This window comes from Halichoerus grypus, chromosome 9 (assembly GCF_964656455.1).
Source record: "Halichoerus grypus chromosome 9, mHalGry1.hap1.1, whole genome shotgun sequence".
NCBI lineage: Eukaryota > Metazoa > Chordata > Mammalia > Carnivora > Phocidae > Halichoerus > Halichoerus grypus.
The window spans coordinates 113,057,408-113,073,219 of record NC_135720.1 but is presented as its reverse complement, the minus strand read 5'-3'; the positions used below and the strand labels follow the sequence as shown (position 1 = coordinate 113,073,219).

At 52.1% G+C, this 15,812-nt stretch overlaps 1 protein-coding gene across 8 annotated transcripts in view; it reads left to right on the top strand.

Moving 5' to 3' along the window:
• Positions 1-15,812, top strand: part of PPARD (peroxisome proliferator activated receptor delta) — an 80,059-nt gene that overhangs the window by 51,222 nt on the left and 13,025 nt on the right. For 6 of the 8 annotated variants that reach the window (XM_078055443.1, XM_078055437.1, XM_036096514.2 and 3 more), the window contains one exon: positions 14,448-14,678. In XM_078055443.1, the coding sequence (XP_077911569.1) occupies positions 14,549-14,678 (130 nt within the window). In that variant the 5' untranslated portion in view covers positions 14,448-14,548. Of the gene's footprint in view, positions 1-10,178; positions 10,322-13,721; positions 13,928-14,447; positions 14,679-15,812 lie in introns of all 8 variants that reach the window. The other 2 variants (XM_078055440.1, XM_078055439.1) reach the window with 2 other exon arrangements.

Below are 15,812 nucleotides of genomic sequence, written 5' to 3'. Positions count from 1 at the left end.
GTGTCTCTCTCCATCTACCCCGTCCTGGGCCTAAGACCCTGCATTTCCCCAACCTAGAACACCCTACCCCTCAGTCTGTATTTAAAAAGCAATCTCCCCACTCCTTGATTTTATTTTCTTCTCTGAATTCTTAAATGTTTTCTCTGATGAGCATATTTTACTTTTGAGATCATTTCTGGACAACCCAGCTCTCCTTAGCCTTGAACCTTCCCTGAGGCCTCCAGCAGAAGCCATTTCCTCTTAGCCATTCCCCCCACCCCCTTCCCCGTCTGTGTGCAGCTTTCCTTGAGGTTTTTGTAGGTATGGTCTTCTCTTCCTCCTTGACTGGAGTGTAAACACTTTAAAGGCACTTGAGGATTTGTCACCATCTCCCCATCCCTACCCTGAGAGGAGCTAAAGGCTGTGAGTGACCTAGGCCTTTTTCCATTGACTACTACCCGTAGGGTCTGCTCAGTGAGAGGATTTTAGAATCAAAGGGGAGGTGGGAGATAGATGCACCCAACACTCCCTCCCGGCGGGCGGGGAGGTGAATTAAGCCAAGAAAGATGAACCATCTCCTCCCAAGGTCACCTGACAGATTAACAAACAAGCTGGCCTGGACCACACCTGGGTACCCTCAACCAGCTGTTTCTGGACTCCTGTCTTCCCTACAGTGCATTTCTACCAGTTTATTGTAAGCCTGATGAGCTCCTCTCTTGAATGGTCTGGAGAGCAGGCTCGGATACCCCTGGAAAACAGAATCTGAGGACAGATCTCTGTGGGGCTATTTCAGGCTGGGCCATGAATGGAAATCTTTTTTTCAGTTATAAAAAGTTATTCATTCCTTCAGTACATATTTATTGAGCAATGACTATCTCCCAGTAGTGGCTGTAAGCCTTGAAGATCAGTGTGAATCTAACAGGTGAAAATTTCTGCCTTGTGGGGTTTATATTCTTTTGGGGAGAGACAATCAGTAAACAAATGAGTTTTTAAAAATAACTTTTTTTTTTTTTTAAGATTTTATTTATTTATTTGACAGAGAGAGACACAGGAAGAGAGGGAACACAAGCAGAGGGAGTGGGAGAGGGAGAAGCAGGCCTCCCACAGAGCAGGGAGCCCGATGTGGGGCTCGATCCCAGGACCCCAGGATCATGACCTGAGCCGAAGGCAGACGCCTAACAACTGAGCCACCCAGGCGCCCCTAAAAATAACTTTTGTGTGTATATATATATATATATATACACACACACACACACACACATACATGCATGCACACACACCATTCCAGATGGTTGTGAGAGCTATGGAAAAAATTGAAGCAGGAAGGGAAATGGAATTACCTGGGGGTGGGCTGGGATGGTTTTAAATTAGGTGGTCAGGCGTCCCTTCGAGCAGAGGGCAGGCAGAGACCGAAGAAAGAGGCAGGCCACTCCAGGTTAGTAAGTGGCAGTTTTTTTTTTTTTTAATTTTTTATTGTTATGTTAATCCCCATACATTACATCATTAGTTTTAGATATAGTGTTCGATGATTCATTGTTTGTGCATAACACCCAGTGCTCCATGCAGAACGTGCCCTCCTCAATACCCATCACCAGGCTAACCCATCCTCCCACCCCCCTCCCCTCTAGAACCCTCAGTTTGTTTTTCAGAGGTCTCTCATGGTTCTTCAGTAAGTGGCAGTTTGAATAAGGAAAGGGAGCTTACATGCAAGGCTTATCTTGGGTGGCAGCAAGACAAATGGAGCTGCACATCCACCCACCAAATCTTAAAAGCTTACAAAGAGGTCTTAACTGGAGTCAGTCATGTATACCTCGTTGTTTTCAATACCACATCACTATCTCAAGGCCGTGTCCTTGGAACAGCCTCCGGAGAGTGGGAAAGACAAGCAGAACGCACATTCCAAAGACTGGGAAGGGGGTGGGGAGCTTTCAGTCACCTGGGTCTGGCTCATGGGTCCATTGCTGGTCACATCTTTTCATTGCCAGTGACCCTCCCCGACATCAGGTTGACTGTCACATGGGAGCAGAGCCCTGAGGAAGTACATTTTCAGCTGGAGGGAACAGCTGCAAAGACCACCGGCAGGCAGGCCGTGTGCCTGTGCATAGTATGCCAGGAAGGGAGCCATAGGGCAGGGCCCCCGTTCCGGAAGGCTTCGCAGGCCACTGTAGAGATGGGCAGGAAGCTCCTGGAGGGATTTGGTCACAGGAAGGACAGAATCTGACTTAAAAGGATCAGTCTGCTGTGTGGAGAGTAGGGGGCAAAGCCAGAAGCAGAGAAGCCAGTTGGGAGGCTGTTGGAATAATCCAGGCAAGAGAGGATGTTGGCTTGGACCAGGATCATAGCAGTGGAGGTGGTGAGAAGTGACTCGGTTTTGGGTGTTTGTTAAAGGCAGAGCCCACAGGATTCACTGACTCCACCGTTTTGGCCTGACCAACTAGAAGGCTGGAGATGCCCTTTACTGAGATGGAAAAGACCTTGGGGGAAGGTCAAGGGCTCCATTCGGATACCATTGGGCATCCATGTGGAGATGTCAGAGAAGCTGGAACTGGAGAAATAAATGTGGGAGTCATAAGCATATTTATTGAAGGTATTGAAAGCTACGAGCCAGTTTAAGATCATGCAGGGGGCAAGTGTAGCTGGAAAATGAAAGAGACCTTCAGATTGGGAGTTGACTGGGACCAGCAAAAGAGATTGCGTAGGAGCAGCCAGGAAGCCTGGGAGCCAAGTAAGAAAAGATGTAAAGGAGGGAGGATCCAGCAATGGTATCACATACTCTGATGGGTTAAGTGTAAGATGAAGATAATACATGTTTGGTACATCAAGTTCAAAAAGTACAGCAACATAAAAACAGTAAATCACTTACCACCCTATGCATACAAGGGAACTTCCTTCCATTCTTTCTCTTGTCATTTTTATGGGAATCATGCTGTCTATGTAATTTTGTATTTTATTACTTTTCACTTAAAAATAAGTTATTAAATACTGTATGGAAACATGAGTTCCATGGCTGTATAGTACTCCATTTTTCAGGGGGTGCCTAATTTATGTAACCATTCCTGTATTGGGCATAGAGTCATTTCTGTTCGTTTTCATTATAAATATTTCTCATTATTATAAAAAACAATTTCATTATTATAAATAACACTGCCCTGAACAGCGCAGTGCATTTTCCTATGAGGGGAATTACAAGGTCAAAGGACATGAACACTGTTAAAGGTGAAGCTTGAACTTGGGAGCCACAGTTTCTCCTGGACAGGACTGACCAATCCTGGCTTAGCTATAGGGTTCTTTCCTGTCTCCCCTCCCTTTGGAGAGGTTCAGAAGTCACTCAGCCCTGCTGACCCCCGTTTCTGCCTCCCCCTTCCAACTGTGAGTCCCATTTCTCCTGGGCTGGGCAGAGTTTCGTTCCCTCTCGCTAGACCTGGCCACCCCCTCAGTGCGCTGCCCCTCCCTTGCCACCAGCCTCTGTTCCCTCACCCAGTTTGTTCATGTGGCCAGCAGGAGTTAGAGCTTCCCTGGGAGGGTCATCATGGTTTTAAAGTGAAATAATCCATTCTAGTGCTCAACACACATTAGTCTGTCTGCCGCCCTCCCACCGGGTTGATTAAATGGGATTGTGTACCCGAAGGCGCTTCGTGAACTTTAAAGGGCTGGCCGGTGTCCTGGTCTTTGTTGTTTAAGAAGAAAAGGGTATGTGTAGTGGCATCTGGCCTGTGCCCTGTCGCCACGTAGCTCCCAGAGCGGGGCCACTGGCCCACAGTTTGGCGTGCTGGCCGTGAGAGCTGTGTGTCGGGAGTTTGGGGGGCTTGCATGGAGTCGTCGGGCCCAGGAACATGGCCACTTGCGGCAGTCAGCCTCCTGCCAAGCAGTGCCACGTGCCACGTCTGCTCCCCAGATCCGTGTGTATGTCACAGCTGGGAATCAGTAAGACCAGGACAGTGCTAGGAGGCTGGAGCCAAGGAAGTCGGAGCAGGAAGGGGCCTTGGAGGTCATCTAACCCTGCACTGATGTTTTACTGAGAAGGCACAGATGGGGCAGCTGGAGAAGCACACAGCACCGTGGAAGGGCCTCACCCCTCCGCTCTGTCGCGCAGATCTTCCCAGGAATGACTAGGCGGCTGCGTCCCATGCCCAGCCTTCCAGGGCCCTGGGAGGCGGCCTTCTCCTTCCCATCGGTGCCCAGCTAGGTTTGCTCTAACCCTGGCTTCTCAGAGCCCGGCTGAAATCATCTGCAACCCGTCCTCCACAGCAGCCCGAGAAGTTCATATGCAGCTCTGATGCTGCCCGTCCTCTTCACAACCCTCCTAAGCACTCTCCTGCTCTTTGGATAAACACCCACATCCTCAGCTTGCCCTCTGAAGCCCGAAGTGATCTCCAGCCCCAGCTAGACCAGCCTTCCTGTGCTCTCAAAGGGGCCATGCCATCTTCTTCTCTCCGTGGGGCCTTTTCACATCTCTCTTCCCCATGGCCCAGAACCCTGCAGGCCTGCCTCTCAGTCAGAGGCCTCCCCTGACCACCCACGCTAGGCTAGCACGCTCTGAGTGTGCCCCCACTGTGCTTGGCCTTTGTCCTTCGGAGCCCTGGTCATGGTTCCTAGTTCCATATTTGTGTTGCTTGCTTGCCTCATGTAGCCTGGCACATGATAGTAGGTACTTAACAAATATTTGTTGAGTGAGTGAATGAAAGCAGCTGGCAGGGCCCAGAAGAAGAATGGAGGGCATTGACAGCACTAGGAGCCATAGCACCTGAGGCCCTCAGACGAGAAGTGTTCTGGAAAGGTCCCCCGGTGTGGCCCTCTGCCCATTGGCACAACCACCCTTACCTTAGGAGCCTTCTCTGAGCAGCAGTGGGTCCTCCTTCCTCCCTCAGGCTTCCAGGAGGAGAGATCTGGGTCTCTTCTGGGCAGGCCTTTCTTTTACCACAGCAGTATCTCAGCATATGATTCCGTTTTCTTTGTCCACCACACTTCTTTAAATGTCTCCCCCCATCCCTTCCCATCATTAAAGTAACCTATGCTCATGGTGAAGAAACTGGAGAACACAGAAAAATATAAGAAAATAAGAAGCATATGCCCCGCATCGGGCTCCCTGCTCGGCAGGAAACCTGCTTCTCCCTCTCCCACTCCCCCTGCTTGTGTTCCCTCTCTCACTGTGTCTCTCTCTGTCAAATAAATAGATAAAATCTTTAAAAAAGAAAAGAAAAGAAGCACATAACTGGACCCTTCAGAGAAAAATACCATTCAGTTTGGGCCATGTCTTTCCAGTTTTGTTTCTATTGCCTTATGTACATGTTTTGACATCACTGAGATTCTGTTGTCTGTAAAAACTGGAGGGTTGTTTTTTTTTTTAAGATTTTATTTATTTGAGAGAGAGAGTGAACAAGAGACAGAGCACGATGGGGGTGGGGGAGGAAGAGGGAGAAGCAGACTTCCCTGCTGAGCAGGGAGCCCGACATGGGGCTCGGTCCCAGGACCCCAGGATCATGACCTGAGCCGAAGGCAGATGCTTAACCGACTGAGCCACCCAGGCGCCCCAAAACTGGAGATTTTTGGTATCTCCTTAGTCTTCAGTGGCTTCAGCCCAAGGCAGCCAGGGCAGTGCTCAGCGCCTTAACCCTTACAGTGGGAGAGGTGATGGCTGGGGGTCCGGGCCCCCCAGCATACTCAGGTCCCGCGGATCCTGAGTGAAGAGCCCTCTTTTTCACACTCACATCTCTTCCCTGCCACACTCTCAGTAGCTCCCTGAGGTGGCTTTTCCTTTTATTTTAGCTCAGCTCCACTCCGCAGGGCTTAGGGGCTGACTCTTGGTGGAACTGGAAAAGTTACATAATGTGAGGGGCAAGGGTGGCCTCCTGCCTGTGTTTTCTCTGGTTCCAGATCTCTCTGAATAAAACCAGCCCCCACGCTACTTCTGGGGGGTTGGTTTCAGGTGGCCTGCCAGCAAGAAGGCCACACAGACCTCTCCTATGCCCTGAGAGGGATGGGGTGACCTGGATTGGCAAATGGGGAGCAAAGAGCCCCATGGAGTTGCTGGCCTGGAAAACCAGGGCACTGGGTCAGTACCCGGATTCATGATTGATGGGAAAGCTTGGGACAGAGCCAAGCAGGCCCACTCTCCCATGGCCTCTCTCACTGCTGATCCTGAAAGCGCTAGCCAGGGATATGGGGCAACCTCTGCCCTTGATCTGGAGACTGCTGACCCTCATCCCCCTGCAGTGGGTGAGGGGGGAAAGGGCAACAACTGGGTCATCTGCATTGGGGCGGGGGAGCACGGGAAGTGGAGGAAGGTTTGGGCCCAGCTGTCTGAAGGAGAAGCACGTGCCCAGAGTAGGGAGCTCCCTGTCGGTTCTCTTCTACACAGTTGATTGTAAGGCAGGGAATTGGGAAATTCTGGGTCAGTTTAGGTCCCTGGAATTCCAGTAGGCTAGCCCATTTTTAGACCTGGAATGTCACTTGCTCCCTGTGATCCCTGAAGATGAGCCAACAGTGATGATCACGGCAGCAGCCGCCGTCCCTATTTGTTGGGCATTTACCGGATACTCAGCACTACTCAGCCCTGGCTGTGTGGTTATTTAAACCTCCTGACTTCTGCTCACGCTAGGGAGTAGCGTCCCAGATGTCGGGCTGAGGAACTCTGAAGTTAGTCTCCTCCCCAAGTCACAGAGAGGGTGGGGCAGAGCCAAGGTCTGAATCCGGCCTGACACAGAAGCGCCTGGAATTAACTTCTATGGAGTATTGCATCTCAGGGGTGATAATACACGAAAACCGATACGGTGGCAATGCTAAGACTGAAAAAACACTGTGCCTAAGGTTAATGTCTGTGTATTTGTCCAGCAAGTGTGTGCTGAGCACTCACTGGATGCCAGGCACTGTGCCAGGTGCTGGGGACCTACCTCAGCAAGATAGAGGGCATTGTCTGGGAAACTGAGAACAGCCTGGTGAGGCCAGACCAGCTGCCTGACAGTGCAGTTTGCTGCAGTGATCGCAGATCTGGAGGGCCCCGGCTCAGGTTTGCCTTAGGAAGGAACAGAATGGGGCCGGTCAGCGAGAGCTTCCACAGGGAGGAGGTGCAGGAGAGCCCACTCTTGAAGGAGAGAGGTGGAGGGGGCAGCATGCCAGGCTGAGGCCAGTACGAGCCTGTAGGGTCGGAGAGTGGTGCTGCCGCACAGGGCGAGTGGGATGGGGCTGGAGAAGGAGCCAGGGACCAGAGCCTATGGCTGTCTTTAGCACACGGCAGTCATTTTCTGGCAGGGAGTATCCAGAAGGACTTTGACCCAGGGTATTCTTGACAGAAAAACAGTTGGGGATTGGCAGCTAGACAAAGAATTCAACAGTGATGGCTCCACACCGAGGCTAAGAGCCCCTACTAGATCCAACAGGGCAGGCACATACGGTCTTCTGGACATAACAGTCGTACCCAGCACCACACGCAAGGCACGCAGTGCAGTGATTAACACCTGAACCAGCCTGCCTGGACTCCAATCCTGCTGTTCCAGTTACTGTGTGACCTTGAGCCAGTTACTTTCCCTCTCTGTGCGCAAGTTCCTTATCAGTTAAATGGATGTAGTAACAGTACCTGACTCTTAGGGTTGTTGTGAGGATTACATGTCTGTGCACACAGAGCCTGGTATATAGTAAGCCCTGGGAGAATGGAAGCTGGTACCACTGTGATGGAGGTGGGGAGCTGGAGGCTTAGAGCTGTGACCCAGCTTAGGCTCTGGTGCAGGGAGAAGGCTGTCAGGCTGCACCCCAGCGCTGAGAGATGAGTGGGGCTCCAGCACACTGCCTGAGCCCAGTCGGAGCATGCAGCCTGCTGGTGGGTGGCAGGGGTGCTCCACCTCCTGAGGATGTCCAGACCTTGGGGGATGGATTAGGGCCCCAGGTGGCTTGGTTGCTCCGGCCCCAGACCAGGCCTCTGCACAGCTCTGGGTCACTTGGGCCAAGCTCCTACCTCTGCCCATGAACTAGACCTGCCCAATGGCAAATGGATGGAGCATGCGCCTCCCCCCACCTTCCCTCAGAAGGCCAGACATTCTTCTTGGGGCAAGAGAGTGGGTATTGGAGGGGTGGCTCAGTCAGTTAGGCGTCCGACTCTTGATTTTGGCTCAGGTGATGATCTCGGAGTCGTGGGATTTAGCCCTGCGTCTGGCTCCATGCTCAGCATGGAGTCTGCTTGAGATTCTCTCCCTCTTCCTCTGCCCCTCCCCCTGCTCACACAGGTGCTCTCTCTCTCTCAAATAAATAAATAATCTTAAAAAAAAGGGTACTGGAATGGGAGCACTGGGTTTGCTTGCACTACAGGCTTGTGTGAGCATGTATGCAAACAACACACACATGTGTGCATGCCAGAATCAGGGTAGTCAGGCATTTGTTTTATAAGAAATTCCTTTGCTAGAGACTCCATTTTTTGTCCAAGGGCAACAGAACAGCACCTCCTTGTTCTGGCTGCAGGACCCTTGTCCTCTCTGCTGACAGCACCAACCTCGTAAGTGGGGTGAAGCTGGGACACAATCGGGGTTTCTGGCTCTGGCACAGTAATGGGGGTCGCAGTAGCAAAAACCTGGGCTTCTCAGCCACACCAAAGTTAGACCTGGTGCCAGGGTGTGCTACTTTAAGTGCTAGAGCTGAAGAAAGGAAGGGAAATAAGGTCCGTTGCAGGGATAGGGCCAGCCTGCGGGCCTGGGCCCAGTGGGGTGGAGGGAGGGCCCCCGGGATCAAAGTGGCTCCTGACCTGGCAAGCGCAGAAGAGCCACCGGGTGGGGGCGGGGCGGCCATGGCTGCCGGGAGATGGGCAGACCTCAGCTGTAAATGGAACAGCCGGGGCTGTGTGAAAATGGATGGTTTCTGGCAAAGTGCAGGGATGGGCTGCAGCACAGCGGTTACATCTAAACATGAAACAGCCCAAGGGATGTGTGTGGGTTTTAGAACAACCAGACTGCTCCTCCCCTCCCCCTTCCGCTGGTCCCAGCCAGAAGAGACAACTCCAGTCAGGGGACGAACATCTGCCTGGAATCCAGGGACCGTGGCCCCAAATCCAAAACTCTAGCCAGAGCCCAGAACCGCATCTGTTTCAAGAGGCATCCACTTGCACCCCCGGAAGCTGATAACAGTTCCTCTGGTCATGTGAAAGAACCTTCTACCAGTAGATATATGGAAGCAGCAGCTGAGGCTCAAGGCGTCAGAGGTGCGTAAGGTGGCCCAGTGCACGCGGCTCCTCGGAAGCCTGGCCAGGCTCAGACCCCGTTGTGTCTGAAACCCTGTGGTCTTCTGCTTTATCCTTCGCGTTGTTCTCCGAGAGACACTCTGTCAGGCTCCGCAGGCCTGAGCTTTTTGTCACTTCCCTCACCTCCGCAGGGCAGCTCACAGGGCTCGCCTGTGGGAGCTCGGGAGGAGTGAGCAGAGCCTGTCTTTCATGCACCAGACGTGACGTGTAGCGGGGGCTCAGTCACCTCCCACCCCTCCTTCCAGGACTCAGGACTGACTGTGAACTCTGTCCCGTCTCCCCAGAGTCACCCAGAGGATCGGAGGGTATGAGGGAATGAGCGAGAAAATATTTTGTCAAGTTATCTATACAAGACAGGGTTGTAGTTTTCCCTCCTCTGTTTCCAGCTGCTAAGGGGGACCCCAAATCTTCATGTCCCTCTCTCCCCGGCTCTTGTCACCACAGTCTGGTGTGCATTTCCCCGTGTCCACTGACAGCCAAGCTCCGCAGATCCAGAAGCAGTTTGTTCTCAGCCTCACACTACTTACCCTGTGGTCATTGCCACCGCTGTGCTTGCAGCTCCGTCGAAGTCACGTTGTCTGAGCCTTCTGTCAGCACGCTGCCCAGACCCTGGCTGCTGCTCCTCAGAAGCCTCCTGTAGCTCCCAGGCACAGGCCTGGTTGAGGGTTTCTCACCCCTCACCTGCCCCAGACTTTTCAGTCCTGGAGCATGATGAACCGGGGTCTCTGGTCCTTGGTATTCAGAGAATAACTGATGTTTTTGGAGAGTTTACTCCATGCCACAATGTCCACAAATTGCCCCCGGTGATCACCAAGGTCCTTTTCCCAGTGTTGGTGTCAACCCCCTCCCACGATGCCATTCTCCTCTTCAGCTAAGTGTCCGATATCGTGTTGTTTCAGTTAGGATTGTGTTCAGCTGCCGGCAGCTGAAGTCTGGCAAACAGGGCCTCGTAAAGCAGGCGTTTCGTTGTCTCCCGCAGCAAGGAGTCTGGAGACAGGCGCTCCACGGCTGGTTCAGCAGCGGCCCGAGACCCCTTCTCTGCTCCCGCCCTGCCCTCTCAACCTGTCTGCTGCTGCTCCGCGTCCGGGCCCTTATTCCTAGTCCAGGCAGCAAGGGGGGAAGGTAAACGTTTGTCTCTTTTGATCCGGGAGAAAACCTATAAGAAGGCCCTCCCAGTAGATTTCTGTTTACGTATTGGTCAGCACTGTGTCACGTGAACACAGTAGCCGCAGGGGAGCTTGGGAAATGGAGCGTTTGGCTAAGCACGTGCCTGATCCAAAGCAATCGGGCCTCAGTAAGGAAGAAGGGGGAATGGCGTTAGGTAAACAACGAGAAGGCTGCCACTTGTAATCGGAGCCACGTGGCGGGAGCCCCTCCCTGGCCTTGCTCCGGGTCTAGTTTGATGATCAGTCATTGATCCTTGAGGAACTGATTTATGCTAACCAGACTCGGGTTCCCACAGGAGGGGACACCTCATGCAGTGCACGTGAGTGAAGCAGCCTAGGGAGTGACCGCAGGAAGTAGCCGAGAGCGCGGGTGCCGGGGGCGAGCACCTGTCCACATGAAGAGGAGGCCACGGCTCAGCTCCCAGGAGGGTGTCGGGGCCATGCAGGCACCCAGTGGCCAGGTCTGCCCAATTTTCAAGAGAAACCAGAAAGCCAGAATTTTTTAGCTTTTTAAAAAAAAACTCTGTTTTGAAAAAACTGGAAGGTTACAGAAATGTCACAAAGATTTCCACAAAGAAGTGGAATTTCTGGGTCATAAGATATACGCCTATAATTTAGAGAAATGTAGGCAAATTACCCTCTTCAGAGGTCGTGCCAGCTTACCTCTCCACCAGGGATGTGTGAGATTGTGTTTCCCCACATGTTTAGCAACGTGTTAGCATTTGTTTTAATCTGATCGTAGAAAGTATATTTGAGAATTGTTTTAATTTGTATTTTTTTTGTTAATATTTTATTTATTTATTTGACAGAGAGAGAGAGAGAGCAAGAGAGGGAACACAAGCAGGGGGGAGTGGGAGAGAGAGAAGCAGGCTTCCCGCTGAGCAGGTTGCCTGATGCAGGGCTCGATCCCAGGACCCTGGGACCATGACCTGAGCTGAAGGCAGACGCTTAACGACTGAGCCACCCAGGTGCCCTGCTTCTACTTACTTATAGGAAATGTTTTAGAGAAATTAGTCCTTTGATGAGAGTTGCAAATATTTTTTCCCAGTTTATTATCTGTTTTTTGTTATGATTTTTTTCTACCATGTAGAAAGTTTATATATATGTGTATATGTATGTACACACACATATATATATAATTTTTTTAAGTAGTCTCTATGCCCAACATGGGGCTTGAACCCATGACCCTGAGATCAAGAGTTATGTGCTCCATGGACTGAGCCAGCCAGGTGTGCAATAATGCATATATTTTTGTTTTAACTTAAAAAAAATTTTTTTTTATTTAGTTGGACCTCATCTTGATATAAAGTTTGAGGTAGGGATCCATCTTAATTTTTCCAGATGGCTACTCCGTTGTCCCATTACTGTTTATTGGAGAATTCATTTGTTCTCTTTGATGTGAAGTACTGTCTTTGTAACATGTTGAAGTTCCATGTGTGTTTGCATCTATTTATGGACTCTGTATTCTTTCACTGGTTGTCTATTCTTGTGCCAGTACGACACTGTTTTAACTACTGTGGCTTTGCTACAGTTCTTTTTATTGCTCTCCAGCTAATTCCCTGTCATGTTTACCAAAGTGCGTCCACCCACCCTCTTTGCTTTCTGCAAGTCCCATCTTTTACTCTCAGTGGACAACTTTCCCGCCTACTTTATTAACTAAAAGAGTGAGGCCATCCTGGATGAGCTTTAATCACCCCCTCCCCAATTGCCACGATACTTCTTTGTATTTTCCTCCTCCTGTGCCCTTGAATTAGTCCCCTCTCATCAGTCATTCTGCCCCAGCCTCCCCCTGGAATCTTCAGACGGTCTTTCTCTGCAGACCTCTCCTCTACCCACGGCTTACTTGAGTCTCCTCTAGTCCAAAAACTTCTTCCTGGCTTTGCCACTTTCTCGAGGCAGTACATTTATTTCCTTGACATATTTACCAAAAACCTAGTCTCCGTTTGCCGTCCTGCCTCCTGTCCTCCCACTTATTCTTCAGAGCCCCAGTTTCCATCTTAACCACTTGACTGAAACTTGCCTCACAGGGTCACTGATGACCTGGTGGTCACTGAATCCAGGGGTCATGTGTCAGTTTATCACCCTTCAACTCCGCAGCATTTGAGACGGTTGAGCGCTCCCCCGTGAAACAGCCCTTCCCATGACTCTGAGTTGTCTGGTTGTCCCACGTCTCTCCTGCGTCTGGCCACTGCTCTGGTGCCTATTCCCCTGACCTCCCTTGACACGTTGCTTTCTCTTTTGGTGAACTGAATCCCTTCCGTGACTGTCAAATCAATGAGGATGCTCCCCACAGCTCCAGATTCCCAACTCCCAGCTCTTAGACTTGAGGGCTGAATTTCCAAACTGCCTTTTGTTGACAAACTTGAAGAGGTTGTCGTCAGTCCAAACAAGGGAAAATGAAAGCCTGCTGGAGAGGAATGATGAGAGAGGGAGGATTTACTGTCCGCTGGAAGTGGCCTTGCTGTGGAACAGTGGTTCTCAAGCTCGGCTGCACATGACAATCACCAGGAGAATTAAAAATAAAGATTCCAGTGCCCAAGCAGTTCCCCACAACCATCAGATGAGAATCTCTGGGGACAGGCCCAGACATCCATATTTTGAAAAACTCCCCAGTGGTTGCAGTGTCCAGCCAAGTTTGCAAGTGTAGAGCAGTGGGGGAGAGGGAAGAGTCTCCGTTGACCCCTGCGTTCTGGCTTTGATAAGCGGGTAGATGGACATGTGGGTCACCAAAGTAGGGATTACCAGAGGAAGGGCGGGTTTGGGGGCAGATGGTGGGTTCTGTTTGGATAGGTTGAGTTCGAGCTGCCCGTGGCACATCCAGAAGGCCCACAGATGCTTGGATTTCCCTAAAGCAGGTCTTTTCTTTCTTTTTTTTTTTTTTAATTATTTTTTTAAAGATTTTATTTATTTATATGAGAGAGAATGAGATAAAGAGAGAGCATGAGAGGGGGGAAGGTCAGAGGAAGAAGCAGACTCCCTGCTGAGCAGGGAACCCGATGCGGGACTCGATCCCGGGACTCCAGGATCATGACCTGAGCCGAAGGCAGTCGCTTAACCAACTGAGCCACCCAGGCGCCCTAAAGCAGGTCTTTTCTGCTTTCAATCCTCCCACAGCCTGCACTGCCTCAGGATAGAGTCAGTCATGCATGCGTGCCTGGACACAGCCCACCTTCCCGGCCGTCCCTCCAAATCCTCGCTCCCACAGTGCTCACTCCCTGGCCACCGGGACTCCTCACCACTCCCTGCTGTGCTGCCTCTGAGTCTTTTCTCATGCTCTGTCCCCAAGACAAGTTCCGTGCCATCTCTGGTCAAAATCCACCCCAGTCTCAAGGTGTCTCCCTACTGTTCCCTGCCAGGACGACTGCCCCACAACATCTCATGGTCTTACCACTGATGGTGGCATCTGTGGGCAATATGTCACTTGCCGAGGGTTGGAACTGCCTCCTCCACAGAGGAGTCACCACCCAGTAACCCTACCTCGGAAAGATTCCTGGACGGAGCACATCTCCCCTTACCTGATGGCTGTGCTGCTGAGCGTCCAGTTGCAGATCTGCTGCCAGCTGTGAGCCTAGCACCGCAGGGGCTCCGGTCTTTTTGTCCCCCCACACCCAAACACAGGAAGGATAGGACCTACTCCCTTCAGGAATTGCGGCGTAGGAGAGCCTGAGTGCTGGAGGGGACAGGGCGGGGGTTAGGAAGTATAATGCATATCAGGACCTCCAGGAGGACCACAGAGTTGGAAGAAGCCCCTGAAGTCATTCTGATGTGGCGCCAAGAGCAGGATGGGGCCGAGGAGGCAGGGAAAGGTGGTGCAGGGGTGTGTCACCCTGTCTGGTTTGTGGAGACTGCTCGGAACCCCACAGACCTGCCTCAGGAACCAAGCAGACAAAGGGCAGGAGGGGAAGTGACTCGGGGTGCAAGGAGCAGAGCCCATGGGCTAGCACTACAGGGAGGAGGCGTGCCTGCCGTGAAGGAGCAGGAGCAGGGGAGCCCCCTCCCTGCTGTCCCCCCCCCGCCCCGTGGTAGCCCTCTCACATGCGCTTCTCACACCCTCTCATCCTCTCCCTGTCTCCTTGGCCCAGGCTGATGGCAGCTGCCCTGTAGAGGTCCATCTGCGTTCAGACCCAGATGATGCCAGAGCTATGACCGGGCCTGCAGGCGTGGCGCCGAGGGGAAATCAGCCATGGAGCAGCCACCGGGGGAAGCCCCTGAGGTCCGGGAAGAGGAGGAGAAAAAGGAAGTGGCAGAGGCAGAAGGAGCCCCAGAACTCAATGGAGGACCAGAGCGCTCACTTCCTTCCAGCAGCTGTACAGGTGAGGAGGGGGTGGCGGGGGACACGGGGTAGAGGATGCCGAGTGGGCCGAGCAGGAACCGTGCCCTCTGCAGACAGCATCATGGGGCACAGAGGGGCAGAGCCAGACAGCCGGGGTTCACACCCCTGTTCTGTTGCCCTGCAGCTGCAGGACCTCGGGCCAGTTGCACTTCTTCTTTCTGTGAAAACCACGGGGCCTGTAGGGGATGTGGACAGGGGCTTTTGTGAGAATTAAATGAGTTTGCATTTGTAATGCGTGTCGTCATCCGCTTGGTTCCCACTGCTGCTGCCCAAGGGATCCGGAGCCAATCTGCATTAACAGCACGCTGGAAAGATCAGCTGTACCTGCGGCTGTAACGATCAGTCACGACAGCTGCAGTGACCTGCTGCTGACACTCATCATTGAGCGGCCCCGTAATTAGGCATAAATGCTAAGCGGCTAGTCCGAATGACTATAATTAAGGTTACTTTTGTGCAGCTAGCCAGTTTTTAGCTGCTCTTATCTCACTTGTCGGTTCCCCTTTTGTTTATCCATTGTTAGCAGTGTAGACATTCTTCTCTGGGACCCTGTGTTATTCTCGCCCCATCTTCTTCATCATCATCATGCTATGTCCACCTTCAGGGGCACCCAGAATCCACTCCTTGGCCCCTGGTTTTCCCTGCTGCTGATGCTGCCCCTTCCCTGTCCCTGGCCCCTTCTCTGAACCCCCCCGCTTCTCTCCTTCTCCCTCCACCTAAGCGCCAGCACATTCAGCTGAGTTTTGCTCCCTTACCCTCAGAGGGAACTCAGGGTCACGAGAGGATGCGCTTCCACAAGGGACATCCTGATCTCACCGCTGGTTTCAGCTGAAGGAGATCCCGGCCATGGGTGGTGATTGAGGGCAGAGGAGTAGACCCACCCCACAGGATGGTCTCTGGAGCCCTGTGTCAGAGTTAAGGTAGGGCAGGGCTGCTGAGAAGAGCAGGTTCCTGCCTGGCCTATAGTTAAAGAAGGCCCAAATCCTGGAGCCACACTACTTTGAACCTGCAGAACAAGTTCCTGGATTCTGCAGAGCTTCTTCCTCTTTGGGGCACGTGGCGGGTAGGGTAAGGGGAGGGCCATTATCCCATCCCTCTGATCCCACCCACATACCCA